This window comes from Manis javanica, chromosome 4 (assembly GCF_040802235.1).
Source record: "Manis javanica isolate MJ-LG chromosome 4, MJ_LKY, whole genome shotgun sequence".
Taxonomy (NCBI): domain Eukaryota; kingdom Metazoa; phylum Chordata; class Mammalia; order Pholidota; family Manidae; genus Manis; species Manis javanica.
The window spans coordinates 93,742,041-93,755,328 of NC_133159.1; the positions used below are offsets into that span (position 1 = coordinate 93,742,041).

The 13,288-nt window shown below is 41.7% G+C and overlaps 1 protein-coding gene across 2 annotated transcripts; it reads left to right on the forward strand.

Annotated features, from left to right (window-relative positions):
• Positions 1 to 6,437: 6,437 nt before the first annotated feature.
• Positions 6,438 to 11,531, forward strand: NHLH2 (nescient helix-loop-helix 2). 2 transcript variants are annotated; one of them, XM_017650416.3, is made up of 3 exons: positions 6,438 to 7,133; positions 7,524 to 7,851; positions 9,511 to 11,531. In XM_017650416.3, the coding sequence occupies exon 3, from the start codon at positions 9,519 to 9,521 to the stop codon at positions 9,924 to 9,926; it is 408 nt and encodes a 135-aa protein (XP_017505905.1). In that variant the 5' UTR covers positions 6,438 to 7,133; positions 7,524 to 7,851; positions 9,511 to 9,518; the 3' UTR covers positions 9,927 to 11,531. The 2 variants fall into 2 exon arrangements, with proteins under 2 accessions (XP_017505905.1, XP_017505906.1); XM_017650417.3 differs by lacking the exons at positions 6,438 to 7,133; positions 7,524 to 7,851 and adding an exon at positions 7,858 to 8,444.
• Positions 11,532 to 13,288: the final 1,757 nt, after the last annotated feature.

Sequence of the window (13,288 nt, forward strand, 5' to 3'; positions counted from 1 at the left end):
TGTCAAGAGACAATACAATCAACAGGAGGAAATGCAGATGTTGGAACCAGAGGACAAGGACTTTACAACAACTATGATTAAAATAAAAAAAGATATAGTGGGAAAGATAAACAACATACATCAACAGATGGGACATTTCATAAGAAAGACAGAAATGCTAGAAATGAAAAACCAATATCAGAGATGAAGAATGCCTTCAACATGCTCATCAGTAACTGACCACATTAACTCCTCTCCATGAGAGGAGAAATTAACTTGAAAATTTGTCAATAGAAATGATGCCCCCCTGCAAAGAAACACAAGAGAAAGAAGAATAAAACAACAATGACACCAACAACAACACAGCACAGCATCCAAGAGATGAGGCACTATCAAACATTAGAACATACTTGGAACTGGAATAAGGATAAGAGAGAGAGAATATTTGAAAAAATAATGGCCAAGAATTTTCCAAAAATAATGAACAACAGTAAATTACAGATCCAAAGAGCTCATATAAACTCCAAGAAGATGTTCACCCAAAGCAAACAAACAAAAACACCTTACACACAGCTAGATACATCACAGTGAACCTACTGAAAACCCAAAATAAAGAGAAAATTTTGATTGCAGCTGGGGGGAAAGAGGGAGGAACACATTATATGCAGAGGAACAAAGATAAGAATTAGAGCAGACTTCTCATCAGAAACTAGGCAAGCCAAAAAGAAATGGAGCACATCTTTAAAATACTTCAAGAAAAAAATTAAAAAAAAAACAGCTGCCAACTTAAAATTCTCTGCCCTGAACAAATCTTTCAAAATGACCAAAATAAAGACATTTTCAGAAAAACAATAGGGAGAAAATTCAGGGCCAGCTGACCTGCTCTGTAATAAAATTAAAGGAGATTCTTCAGGAAGAAGGTTCTACAGATAGAAACTTGTATCTAGACAATCATGAAAAGAGCTCTGGAAATGGTAAAATAAGTACTACTCTGCAATCTAAAGGAACAAACTATTGATATATGCAACAACATGGCTGAAACTTAAAATAATGACTCTGACTGAAAGAAGGCAGACAAAAAATAGAGAACATACTGTATGATTCCATTTCTATAAAATCCTAGAAGCACAAAATAATCTCTAGTGAAAAAAGATTATATCAGTGGGGTGAGGAGAAGGGAGGATGAGGGAGAATGGATTACAAAAAGTATAATGGATATGCTCATTGTCTTGATTGTGGTGATGGTTTCAGGTTGTACACATATGCCCAAACTCATGGCACTGTGTGCTTAAATACATGCAGTTTATTAAATACAAGGTATACCTCAATAAAGCTGAAAAGAAGGATAAATGCAAAATGAAATTATGGTGAGGTATCACTAGAGACCTATAGAATGGCACAAAATAAGTTTTTAAAAGCTAACAATAATAAATACTGGTGAAGGTGTGGAAGAAATGGATCACTGCTGGTGAAAATGCAAAGTGGTACAATTGCTTTGTAAAACAGTTTGTGGTTTCTTATAAATTTAGACAAACACTCATCATACAAGCCAAGAATTTCACCCCAAATGATTTATCCAGGAAAAGTGTATGCATATGTTCTCATCAATATCTGTATGGGTATGGTTATGCTGGATTGATTAGCTGTATTCTTAGCCAACTGGAAACAACTGTCTATTATTTTGTGAATGGATAAACAAATTGTGCTACATCCATATAATGGGCTACAATTCAGAAATAAAAAGGAATGAACTACTGACAAATGCAACATCATGGATGAATCTCAAAACTTTATGCTAGATGAGAGAAGGCAGGCTCAAAAGTCAACATACTGTATGATTCCATTTTTATGACATTCTGGAAAAGGCAAAGCTGTGGGAACAGAAATCAGATCAGTGGTTCTCTGAGGTTGGATGTGGGCAAAGTGCAACTAAGGGAGACAGGAAATTTTTTAGGTTGATGGAAATGTTCTATCTTTTGATTGTGTTTGTTACATGAGTGTATACATTTGTGAAATTCATAGAACATCTCTGATGGGTGAATTCTACTCTATATAAATTATACTTCAATTAATTGATCTTAAATATTAAACATCCAAAACATGAAAGCAAACCTCTTAAATTTTTCAGTGATATTTAAAATCATGCCATATTTAATCTATTACTTCTAACATTTCACTAACTTTAACAATAAATATTTAGAAGCCTTTTTTGAGGTTCCTTATGTTACAGCAGAAGCCAAACACTCTTGGGGAAATGGCTGAAATACTATACAGTAGCCAAAAAGGTGACAAGCTAAAGTGCATTCCCATGTCAGCAAATTCTGCTGATAGACACCTGGGAAACATTACTGAAGATTTGAAAAAATTTGTATAAGACAATTTGTGCAGTGTTGGGAGTTACCTACTTAGAAAGAACAGTTGCTATTTCTAACATTTTCATGATACTTTATAGATTCTGTTTCAATAATGAAATACATGAAAAACTCCTTTGAAAGGGGCATTAAAGGTAAAATGTTTGGGAGAAGATATACTCGCAATGGAAATGATCTTTAATAAAAGAATAATTTAGGGAAAAATTGTGGAGGTGTAACCACTAAGGAAATGGCCACTTTGACTCAAATACATATAGAGTCTGGGGCCAGAGATACCATCAGAAGCAAAATTTATGGACTAAATAATTCCTATGCAAGAATTTTCCATGACATTGGAGCAGACATGTACAGGATATAATCATGCACTTAGTTTTAGAAATATGAGTCTTTTAAAATACGATAGAATCTTTGCAATAAATGAAACTAGAAGAGACTGTGGAATTCTGCTGCCCCACAAGAGATATGCTGGTTAGTACCTGGCAAAGCACGTTAAAGTAAGTGTTGCAAATTTATTTTCCTTTGATGACAAAGTGCTGTCAATAGTATGCTACCAGCAGATTAAAATAATGATAAAAAAACACACACGGAATGTGCCTCTTTAAAGTATGTACTTTTAAAAAGGATTAAATGGTAACTTTTAAAAATGAAGTTTGTGCTATGGAGAAGGCCTTTTGAAGAGAGATATTTGGAATTTTTCTACTGATTTTTGATCAATTGATTCTATCGATTGACTTTTCCTGCCCAAAATAATGGAAATATACCATGCGCCTGAATGCTTAAAATACTTGTAAACAGAAATTTCTAAACTATTAAAAATGTTTCCAAATAAAGAGTTTCAGGGTTTTCAACCCATTCATTAAAGAATAATGAAATTCACATTAGAAGGAAATTTGCGAGCTAAATTCCAACAAAATTTTGGTGTATTTGGTAAATAAGATAAAAAATGAGAATCATAATTTCATTAATATATGATGAACTTCTACATGGATCTTTGAATTTTTGAATTCCATCTTTTTCTACTATATTAGTCATAAAAACCATATTCTAAATAAATTGAGCTTAAAACCAGACCATCAAATCACATGACCACAAAGGTTAAGCTTCAAATGAATAAAATGAAGTTTATTGCCCTCAAAAACTTTATCTTGTGCTGTTAACAGGTTTTTGTATTTTAATAAGTAACAATTTTTATAAATACTATTTTTATGTTTAGCATCCTTTAAAATGTCATTCTGTGCATGCTTTATAACTATGCTAGTGCAGTAGTACATGTAAAAAGTTTATGAAATACACATAAACTGGGTATGTATGCTCAGAATTTTTACTGATGGGGTGCAACATTTAAGAAAATAGATTGGAACAGCTGTCTAGTGGAATTAACAAATAATGATAAAGCTTGTGTGGTCTAACAGCATCTGGTACAAGGCTGGATGTGCTGTAGGTATTTAAAACTGTTTAGTAGCTAACCACCTCTGAATGCAAAATGTGATAATTTTTATGTTTCCTATGCATATATATTTCTCCCTCGGAATATGCATTTCATTTGGTAACTAATTCTTCTACATGAGTATATTTGTGCAGGATACCGTGACCATAGAATTATGGGTCCACGGTGGCGGCAGCTTCTGAATTTAGACCACCTGAGTTTAAATCTTGGCCCCATAATTTATCAGCTATGTGACCTTAAACAGATCACCATCTCTGGGTCCAGGTTCCTTATATGAAACATAAGGTTAACAACAGTAGGTACCTCCTGGCTTTGTGGTGGAGATAAAATGAGTTAATAGGAGGAAAGCCTATGTGGACAGTGCTCATTATGGGTAAGTTGCCAGATAAACACAGATGGGGCACACACACTGAGTATACTGGATACATTTATATTTCATGTAATTTCATTTACATTTATGGTCCACAAATGTTCTTATTTTGAATAATAATAATGTTGTTAGCAATATTAATAGCCAACACTTATTGGCATGACTTGTAGGCATCATTTAAGCACTTTACACAGATTTTCTTGTTCATGTTTGGAAAAAAGATGACATAACAATAACGTATGTCACATAAAAGATGACATAACTTTTGTTATTACCATTTTGCAGATAGAAAGCTAAGGTCCAAAGAAGTTAAGTAACTCATGTAAACTCACATGCTAGCTTATGATACAGCCAGGACACCTGGTCTGGTCTTTTAAATCACTGCTTGCCTTCTGCCCACTGATTTAATAATATTACTTAGTATTACTCCTAATACTCCATAGTATCTCCATTTGTATGGTGTTAGCATTTTATAAAATACTTTCACATACAGTGAGTCTCATAGCAGCCTGTGAAGTGAGTTAAGGCAGGATTATTATTTTCACTTTCATAGGACAGAAAACTGGTGCAACTGAAACCATGGGTATTTTGAAGTGGAAGTGTTCCTGTGTTACAAATATCCTGGACACCTCTGTACACAGGGTGTTATTCACCATAAATGTACTGAAAACTTAAAATGTGTCAAAGTCAGTCATCAGTGCTGGGGCCATAAGCAGCAGCCCTTCCCTGGAAGCATCAGAACCTAGTGGGAGACAGGTACGGAAACCAAGGTCACGGTACACAATGTGTAGTCTCTAAGGGAGACGTGAAAGAAGCACTTACGGAGCACAGAAGGAGGGACCATCTGTGCCAGGGAAGTCTTAGAAAAGGCCAAGGTGGCAGAGGGGGAGGCGAGGGCTTTCCTGGAAGAGAGAATGTATGTGTGTGTGTGAATCCATATTTGTGACCGTAGACCATGAGTCTAGACGTGGCTGTACATGTATATGGGTCTGAGTGTGTACCTATTTACATCAACTTGCTCATATATTAGTTTATGTGCACACAGGCTGTAGGTGTGTAATTGATAAGCCTGAACGTAAAAGAGAATGCGTCTGGTTCCACACACACCATGGCAAACTCTGACCTGCCCTGGTATGTCTCCCTCCCGGCCTCCTCCCTCCAACACCAGGGTTACCAGAGAAACGAATCACTTCTCACTCTAGCAATTGCCTCATGAGCTATGGTAATTAGAACACCAGGTTTTCTGATCTGTCAGTCTGAGTGTAGTGGTCTAATAGAGCCAGCCCGCTTATGTGAGGCATGGTGGGGGGGAGGGGAAGATACAGGCATCTGTGGGCACACTTGCGGCTTTGTGTGAATGCTTTAGCGGTGGCTGCTCCTAGCCAGACTGGTGAACCTCCCTTCTTCCCTGCTACACCACCTTGGGGAGTCTGTCCACGCACCTGTTTCCAGTGCCACCTGAATGTGGTTGGCTTCTGCCCCCACTGAAATGTGCTGGGACTGGGCAGAGGCAAGGCTGGCTCGTGCTGATACTCATTTTCCACGGAGGCACTCCCTACCTTACCCCACCTCACCCCATTATGGTCCGGAAATCTCCCATAGGATGAAAAATGTGTGCAAAGACAAACAGGACTGGTGGTAGCCAAGAGGAACTGGGGGTCATTACCCAGCAGGTGGGCTGATAAACCTGTTTTTAGGGCAAAATTAATAGAAAAAGCAAAACAAGAACTCTCTCCACGAGTGTTCCCTCAGGAACTGGGGAGGTGAGGAATAAGGCTACAGTACTCTTTTATTTCTCTTAAGCTTGCACAGTCAAAAAGGCTAAAATGATTGTAGATAATATGTAATTGATGGTAACTGACAGTATCTCCATAAAGTGGCAATATAATTGAACTAGGTTTTCCCTTTTGTTATAAGGCATATAAATTCAGGACCATGGGGTCATATAAGGCAATGGCACTATGTTCTGGAATACACTGGTGATTTGTGTGCGTTTACATCCTAGCCCAGTGCACTGCCACATGGCTAAATGTTTGCATGTTAAAATCAGTGAAATGAAGTGCAATAATCAACACATGCAGTATGCTCTATTTTAACTTGAATGAATGAATGGGTGACAAGAAAAACAAAAATATTCAGAAAAGTAGAATGATCTATAGTGATCCTTGAAATTGCCATACCTAAATGTTCCCAGTTCCACTGATGACTTAATCTATTGAAAGGTTTTTAATCATAAATCGGAAAATAAGTTCAGAGCCAGAATATCTTTCAAAAATATGTATATGTTTAATCAAGCCTTGTTGAGGGGTCTTTTAAAATGTAAATGATCACAAATGTTAGCTGATGCATATCTGAATATTCTTATAGTATATATTTCCATGTTCTGAACACAAATATTTTCCTAAACATTAAAAGAAGATACTGATTTCATAATATGTGAGGAGAATTTTTCCATAGTCAAATGTTGTTTGTTTGCACTTAACTACTGCATCAATAATGTGAAAAAGAGAAATAGTCTGATTATGGTTAGAGACTGTTTTAGAGGCTAAGGTTTCTATCATGGACTACTTTCAACTGTTATATTTTATGGCAGAGATTCAGTGGGAATCTGATCTGCTAAAATATTTGGGCTGTGAAAACTCCCACACTGTGACAGATGTCAAGTCCAATTAAGTGACTCATGTTCAGGTTTCTGTCCAATAGGATTTCCCATTAAATATCAATTTAGGGAAAAAAATTCCATCCCCCTTCTTAAGCCTTTATCTCTTCCACCATCTCCAGGCTCAATCAGTTGGTACCAGGAGACCCAAGAAGCCACACATGCATCTCTGCCTCTTTGCTCTGGCTCCCACTGTCTTCTGTCTTTCTCAGCTTCCCTGTCACTGTTACTCCGGGGGACATTCACGTTCCACCAACCTTTCTCCAAGCATCTCCAAGCCACTGACTATATATATTTTGCTACAAGGTAAAGAAAGGAGGGGGTGGGGGGTGGGAGATGTAACCAAGCCTTGAAAGACTTTGAAACTAGAAATAGGTGTCTGTTTATACAACATACAAATAAATGAAGAAGAGGCGAGCTTAGCCCCTAGTTACAGTATTGTATTCCTGGGAACTGGGGAGACATCAGCTGAACAAAGCCTTATCTTGAAAAAAAAATCACTTATGAGTGAGATCACATCTCTGCCTTGCACTTCCCAGTTTCTGCTCAGCCTTATTAAGGGAAGGGAAGGAGTCCTACAAGAGCGAAATCTTGTCTTAACCATCTTTCTTATTGATTCTTCCACTATTAGAAAGTGGAGGAATCAGCCCTTTGATGTGATTGTGTTTATCTCTGCATCTCTTTTGTTATTTATAGAGCCCCAGAAGAGGAAAAAAGGCACGAGACTTTTCAACACGTCGTTTAAAAAAAAAACCAACAACGAATTCCCCGGAATGTTTGACAACAATTAAAAGGAAAAGGCGTTTTTGATCTCTCAACTAAGTGAACAATCATTCATATCATCCACATCCTGAGATATTATCATCTCTCGCTGTGGACACTGGCGAGATGACAGCTGCTTTTTCATTTTTGAATGTAATAAATTTTTGCTGCTTTTGATATATTTCGAAATTTCTCCTCGCTAATCCCTGGAATTTTAACTCTAAAAGATTGGAGAAAAGATTACCGAAAAGGCTTTTACAAGGTAAGGCTCCTTTAAATATTCTTCCCCCTGCTTGGAACTAAGTTAGATTATTCATATTGTATTTATAGATGTATTTCAGTGAACGGTTTAGGAAATGAAGTGTACACACGACATATTATTAAGAATATTTTTAAAAGCTATACGGAGGAGAATTTAAAATGCTTTGAGGGCAACCCGGGAACTTTTTATACGAACTACAACTATGTTGTGGCTTATTGTGATCTTCCATAACTTGTCCATTTATTTATGCCCTTTCAATCCGCAAGTGTAGGTGCAAGTTGTTCTACTTATAAACGTATCTGTGAAAAGCCCGCAGGGAATCATATGCAGTTCATCTGGGGCATTTGTTTTATTTTGCCTTAGAGGACCTCGGAGGGAAATGAAAGCTGCTTTGGAGCCAGATTGGTTCCTAAGCAAGTGCGGTGCTAGGAGCGGATCGCACATCCCTGGCTTTTGTTTCTCTGCAACCAAGTCTGCCCACACGGAGCCGACTCTCCCAGGCGAGCGTCGCTCGGGCTAAAGGCGCGGGGCCCGCGGCTCCCAGCCTGCTCCCTTCCCCCGCCGCCCGCGGTCGGGGCGCGCGGCGCCCGCAGGTGCCTTCCCCTCCCGCCGGCCTTTCTCTGAGCCCGAATTCCCCGAAAGCCCAGCGATTGTGAGCGGCCCCCTCCCAGACGGGGCGCTGTCGTGGTCCGTGCTCTGGGCGCCCGGGAGGAGCCAGGCGAGGCGGCCTTTCCAGGAGGGCATCCGTACAGGAGAGCTCAGGGCAGACTAGCTCGGCCCTAGCCAGGCCGCCCGGGGACAGCTGCGGTCTCCCGACCCGGTCCCAGGGACACCCGAACTTTGCGGGCCTTCCCTTCCCTCCCCGGGCTCTGCTCCCGCAGCCACCGGCTGCCGGCATTTTCCCGGGAGGTGGTCGGTGGACTGGCGGACGCATTGTCTTATCCCACGTCGCTGCGTCCCTGGGTCCCCCGTGTGTGTGGCTGTCTGCGTGACAGATGGTGCTTCGGGAGCCTGCATGAGGCAATTTTCTGTTGAAAGGAGCCTCCGCATTTTGTTTAGTCATTTCTCCATTATTTCGCAGAAGCGCGAGGGAGACGAGGAAGCCTTCCGCCCCGGGCGGCCTGCTCTCGGTTTGCGCCCGAGGCCGGGGCTCCCCCAGCGCAGCGTGTCGCTCACTGCCCCACGGCTCCCCGGCGGCTTCGTCCCGGGATCTCCGGGCCCAATGCGCTCCCCGCGTCTCCCCGCTCCCCGTAAAACCCAGCTGTGTTTCGGAATCATCCGTTTGTCAGGGAAAGGGACGTGAGCGACGCACAATTGCGGAACTGGCATTTGGCCGGAGGAGGCCCGGAACCCAGGCGCGGCCCCGTAGGCCTGCGGTCTCCCGGCCGGGCCAGGCCCACACGCCGGGCTTGCCTCTGGCAGGCGGAGGATGCAGGCCCAGGATGCGGCCGGGCCGAGCGGAGACCTCGCTGCTCGGGCCCTCGGGCCTGCCCCTCGCGGCGCGCTCCCCTCCCGCGGGGCCGGTTCCGCCGAGGGCGCCGCCTCGGTGCGGGGAGGGGGCCCGGGGCGCGCGGAGGGCCGCCGTGGCGGGCCCTTGCCGCTCTCCCTTATTCCAAAAGATCCTGATTCCTTTTACTGATTGATTTTCTGGCTCCTCAGCTTCCAAGATGATGCTGAGTCCGGACCAAGCCGCCGACTCGGACCACCCCAGCTCGGCGCACTCGGACCCAGAGTCGTTGGGCGGCGCGGACGCCAAGGTGCTGGGCAGCGTGTCGGACCTAGAGCCGGTGGAGGAGGCCGAGGGCGACGGCAAGGGCGGCGGCCGGGCCGCGCTCTACCCGCACCCGCAGCAGCTGAGCCGGGAGGAGAAGCGCCGCCGCCGGCGCGCCACGGCCAAGTACCGCTCGGCCCACGCCACCCGCGAGCGCATCCGCGTGGAGGCCTTCAACCTGGCCTTCGCCGAGCTCCGCAAGTTGCTGCCCACGCTGCCCCCCGACAAGAAGCTCTCCAAGATCGAGATCCTGCGCCTGGCCATCTGCTACATCTCTTATCTCAACCACGTCCTGGACGTGTAGGGCCGAGGGCACCGCGGGAGGCCGTGTGTCCGCTAGCGGGTGAAACGCGACCGACTCCGGCGGGCGGCCGCCGCCGGGGTGGCGGAGGAGGCGCGGGCCCAGCGGGTCGGCCGCCGCGGGAGACTTGGACCCGGGCAGAAGCTCACGACACGTTCACTCTGGTCAGCAGCGCGACGAGGGAAGGTTTGGTTGTCGGGCCAGCCCTGGGGCTTGCAGGTTTTCCAGGCCAGGTGAACCTGCCACAGGCCCCGGAGATGCGCCGTCCCTAGGCATCCCCTTCTTGTGCTAGGATCCTTTTAAGGGTTATGGCTTTAGCTCACTGGAGACTTAGAATTCTCCTACAATTTCTCCCACAGATCTTCATGTTTTGAAAGAATGAGGGCAGAAGCTCAGAGTATAGGCTCATAACCACATTATCTGGGGTTTTTCTATTTGACAAATCAAACTTTCGGAGGAGTGAGGAGGAAAGAACTCTCCTCCAGTATAAAGTAAGTTTAAGGCACTGAAAGGTAGAACAGGAAACGTTCCCTTCCGTTGTGAAAAGAAAGATATACTATTAGCTAAATAAAACAGACAAACCCTGAATATTTGGAAAGGTTAACAAGATACATGGAGAACAGACACTTTGTAGAAAGATTTGAGCTTGGTAAGATTTTAACCCCAAAGTATGACGCCCACATAGACAGGAAAATCCAGACTTAAATGGAAAATATAATATCTGATTGCTTTTGCAGGCGAAGTGCCCCTTTATATATCCAAAAACATCTATTTGTGACCTTAAACATGTGGACCCATAGGTGCAGTTAGAAAAAGACAACCTATTTTTATTTATGTTAGAAGAAGTAGAGTATTTTTTTCAAGACATTTATTTTTCAGAGTGGTGATAATTTTACTTTGGATACTCTGTGCCAATTTATTTATAGTCAAGTGTTTACACTTTTTCCTGTGGAATAATTATGTCTAACTTTTTATGTGTACGTTGAGATTATACTGTGGTTTTTCTTTTTGCTCTAATTATATTGCACTTGTATAACAAATTTCCCACTTCTCCCTGTTTCTAAACATATTTTATAAAGATGTTCTTTGAATTTTTTTTGTTGTGAGATCAGCAACACTAGCACTTCACTATTATAGTTTTCTAAAAAAGTAAGTGTTGTTACTCTTATCTGTAGTTATGTCTGAAAAGTATTTTACAAACTGTTTTTAAGGAGAGTAGCTTCTTTGTGTGTGTGTGTGTGATTGTGCGTGGGATGATTTTAGGAAATTAAGTTATTTTCCTAAAAAAAAAAAATTCAAAACTACTTTCCTCTGTGACAACCAAAAAGAAAAGTCTATAACCTGAAAATATTTCATGTTCTCAGCTGTGAAACTCTTAAAACAAGGAGTATATTTTAGAGACAAGGAAAAAAAACCACATCTCCTATCCAAAGATTTTAGTCTTTTTCAGGGTTTTTTTGTGTCTCTGTTGCTTTATATAATGCAATATTTTGTAGTGAAAATAGATATAATCTGGTTTCTATCCAACGAGTTTTTCATATCTCACGAATGGTGCGCTGTTTTGCATATAAATAAATGTATCAAATAAAGTTCTCTCTTTTATTTTAAGCATATTGTCTAAAACTAATGAACAAACTGATTGAGCATGAAATATCTTCATGCACACAATTCCCCAGAAAGGAACTAGTAAAAAACCAACAATACCAAATCTTAACATATTTGTGTATTGAGATATTTGATGCTCTTCCTAAAGGTGGACACTGATCTGTCTAAAAATATGTGTTTAAAAATAATATGATGGTGTCAAGAATCATGTTTCTCAAAATGAGGAAAAATTATAGTGTTTATATAAAATGTTATTTGAATCATAGATTATTTTGCTTTAAAAGGAAACTTAGTAACTAACCCAACCACTTTAAACTGGGCTGGGAAACTGAGGCACAGAGTTTAAAGGTCCTTTACTCAGTCACGTGGCTACTTAATGGTATTGAGAAGCCCGCTGATATGATAACATTCAGTCCTCATAGCACTTATTAAGAACAAGATATATATTGTAGCACTCAAACATCTAACTAGGACATAGATTCAGGATATGACACCTGCAAATAAGAAAAAAATATTAAGTCCTGGACCAAACTTGGGATATAAAGAAGGCCATCTACAAAAGCCTGAAATTAGTATAAAAATGTGAAATTGTCTGCAAGCAGAAGAACTGAAAAACTTTAAAATTACATATATACACACATATATACACACATAGAATATAATGAACTGAGTCTATCACTCCAAATGTCTGGTTGCAGAGTAAAAAATGCAATTATATAGATGCTTGATTTTTATGTCTATAAAATATCTGAGATTAGGAGCATTTTTCACTTTTCACCCAGGTGTTCACAGATACCAAATAAGTGAGACTTCCTTCTCTTCTTCATATGGAGGCACTTAGTAAGCAAGTGCTTCCTGAGACTTGGAAAAGAATGGTGCCGTCTTTGGCCTTGTATCTGGACCAGGTCCTGGCCACTGCATCAGTGGCTGGTTACTCCAACCTGCAGACATACAGTGTCTTTGGATTGAATGTTTGCAGGTCTTGCCTCTTCTAGGAGTGTGCAGAGATGGCTACTCCCAGTCCTGAGAGCACTTCTCTGTGACAGGACAGAAGAATCAGCTCTGCTGCTCTGCTGAGGCGATGAAGTCAACTTCTAATCTCTGGAAACCTTGAGAGCCTCCTTTTCCTGGTTTATGAGCTCAGTTTCCAAAGGACCTACACAGGTCCCCCAGCCGACATCAAGGCAGGACCTATTAACTGCCCCTGCTAGACAAAGGCCCACACCCTTGGAGATAAAGTTTGATGCAAGGCAGATGTGGAAAAGGCAACATCCCTTCCCAGCCACACAGCCCATGTGGTACCAGGAGAGAATCTCTGCAGTGTCAGTTCAAAGTCCAAGGCTGCTGAGCACCCACTAAAGAGAAAGCCAGCACTGCTGTCCCTGCTAGACCAGAGGGTGATGGACTCATTCCGGGCAGGTAGCATAGACTCAGTACAGTGGGAGTAACAATTTTTCTTGGAGTAACGATGTTCATGATCATTCAGTCTTACATTAAAAAAATATTGGTTGAGGACCTACCATGTGCCAAGCATTGTTCTAGATGCTGAAAATAGGACATGTGGGATAGTTTACTAGAGAAGAGCAGTACACTGACAAGAAGTAAATAAATGGTATTTAATTTCAGGCCTTGCTAAATGCTACGAAGAAAAAGTTGGATAAGGAAACAGAGAATGGGGTGCTGGTGAGAGGTATTCTTTTAGGTAGAGCTGCTGGGGAAGGCCTGTCTGAGAAGGTAACCTCTGGGTTAGTTATCAGTTT